The following is a 2,469-nucleotide window of genomic DNA, read 5'->3' on the forward strand; positions in this document are numbered from 1 at the left end:
CTTGTGTTCTATTTAGGCCGACATCTTCAAATTCCATTCTAACTTCCTGCTTTTCGGCCTCAAACCACCCTTTTCGGGTTTTCAGCATGAGCCTCCTCCTTTAGGCACGAGCTGCCTTTTTCGGATTTTCAGCACGAACCCTTTTCGTTTTTTTTTGTTTAAGCATAATACTTCTTCACCGCATCCGCATTTATCGGATTAGGCAAATCCTCCCCATCCATGTCAGCCAAAATCAAAGCTCTTCTTGAAAAAGCCTTCTTTACCACATATGGCCCTTACCAATTCGGCATCCACTTTCCCCAAAAATCAGTTTGATTAGAGAGTGTTCTCTTGAGAATCAACTCTCCTTTTCAAAACTGCCTAGGACGAACTTTTTTCTCATATGCTCTCATTATCCTTCGTTAATACATCTAGCCATGACAAAGAGCCGCAAGCCTTTTTTCCTCAATCAGATTCAATTGTTCGTAGCGGAATCAGACCCACTCAGCACCTTCAAATTCTGTTTCCATCAACACTCTCAATGATGGGATTTCTACTTTAGCAGGTATAACTACTTTTGTACCATATACTAATGAGTACGGAGTTGCCCCGGTGGAGGTATGCGTAGAAGTTCGATATACGTGCAAGGCAAAAGGAAGTTTTTCATGCCAGTCTTTATAAACTTCAGTCATCTTTTCGACAATCTTTTTGATGTTTTTGTTGGCTGCCTCTACCGCTCCATTCATCTTCGGAAGGTAAGTTGTCGAGTTATGATGCTTGATCTTGAATTTAGCGTAAACATCCTTCACCATCGCACCATTCAAATTGCTTGCGTTATCAGTTATGATCATTTCTGGAAGCCCATACCGACATATGATCTCCCTTTGGATGAACCTGCACACCACCTTTTGTGTCACATTAGCATAGGAAGCTACTTCTACCCATTTTATGAAATAATCAATGGCCACCAATATGAATCGATGTCCATCAGAGGCTTTTGGCGTTTTAAGCCTAATCACATCCATTCCCCACATCGAAAATGGCCAAGGCGCTGTGAAAACATGCAATGGGGCTAGTAGAGCATGGATTCTATCTGCATAAACTTGACACTTGTAGCATTTTCGAGCAAAGTTTATGCAGTCGGATTCCAACGTTGACCAATAATAACCAGCTCTCATAATTTGTCTAGCCAACATATGTCCATTAGCATGAGCTCCACAAGTTCCTTCGTGGACTTCTTTCATTATCTTGTTGGCTTCCGTAACATCCATACATCTCAAAAGTACTTGATCTTGACTCCTTTTGTAGAACACTTCTCCGCTAAGGAAGAAACCCATTGCCAATCTTCTAAGAGTTTGCTTGTCATTGTTTGTGACATTCTCAAGATATGCCTGGTGCTTGATGTATTGCATGATATCATGATACCACGGCTTACCATCAACCTCTTCCTCAACATTCAACCAGTGTGCGAAGATTTCATGGACTTCTATATCAAAAAGGCGTACATTAGCCACTTCTTTTATTCTGAACATTGCTGCGAGAGTGGCCAAAGCATTAGCAATCTGATTTTCTTCTTGAGGCAAGTGGTTGAAGTTGATTTCTTTGAACTGTTTGCTTAATTCTGTAACCAGCTTTTTATATGGAACTAGTTTAGAATCTCTAGTTTCCCATTCGCCTCTCATTTGACATATCACCAAAGCCAAATCTCCGTAAACATCTATCACGTCAGCCTTCATCTCGATTGCTGCTTGTAATCCCATTACCAACGCCTTGTACTCCGCTATATTATTAGTACAATTGAAATTCAATCTCGCTGTGGCCGGATAGTACTTTTCATTTGGAGAAACCAACACTTCCCCAATTTCGTGCCCCAAAGCATTGGATGCTCCATCAAAATACATCTTCCATGGATTAAATTCATTGGGAACGTCTTTTTCTATGTGCAAAATGGCCATCAAATCTTCATCTGAAAAATTAAAACTTACAGATTCATAATCCTCATTAGCTCGATCTGTGAGGAAATCAGCGATGGCGCTCCTTTTGATTGACTTTTGAGACACATACACAATATCATACTCAGACAATAGCACTTGCCATCGAGCTATTCTTCCAGACAGGAAGGGTTTTTCAAAAATATACTTGATGGGATCTAATTTTGCCACCAACCATGTTGTGTGATACAACATATATTGTCTGAGCCTCTAGGAGGTCCATGTTAGCGCACAACACATCTGTTCTAGCACAGAGTATTTGGATTCATACTCAGTGAATTTCTTGCTCAAGTAATATACGGCTTGTTTTTTCTTCCCAGTTCCATCATGTTGTCCCAGTACACATCCCATAAAATTCTTGTTCACAGTCAAATACAAAATAAGAGGTTTTTCAGCCGTCGGTGGCACCAACACTAATGGATTTGTGAGATATTCTTTGATTTTGTCAAAGGCTATTTGACATTCTTCATTCCACTCTCCTGGGTCTCGTTTTCGAAGC

At 40.5% G+C, this 2,469-nt stretch overlaps 1 protein-coding gene across 1 annotated transcript; it reads right to left on the reverse strand.

Moving 5' to 3' along the window:
• Positions 474-2,165, reverse strand: LOC108663285. The gene has a single exon (XM_018126884.1). The coding sequence runs from the start codon at positions 2,163-2,165 to the stop codon at positions 474-476; it is 1,692 nt and encodes a 563-aa protein (XP_017982373.1).

This window comes from Theobroma cacao, chromosome 9, assembly GCF_000208745.1.
Source record: "Theobroma cacao cultivar B97-61/B2 chromosome 9, Criollo_cocoa_genome_V2, whole genome shotgun sequence".
NCBI lineage: Eukaryota > Viridiplantae > Streptophyta > Magnoliopsida > Malvales > Malvaceae > Theobroma > Theobroma cacao.

Excerpts from the sequence above, each read along its gene's own strand:
- LOC108663285 (XM_018126884.1), bottom strand. The coding sequence starts at position 2,165 with ATGTTGTATCACACAACATGGTTGGTGGCAAAATTAGATCCCATCAAG.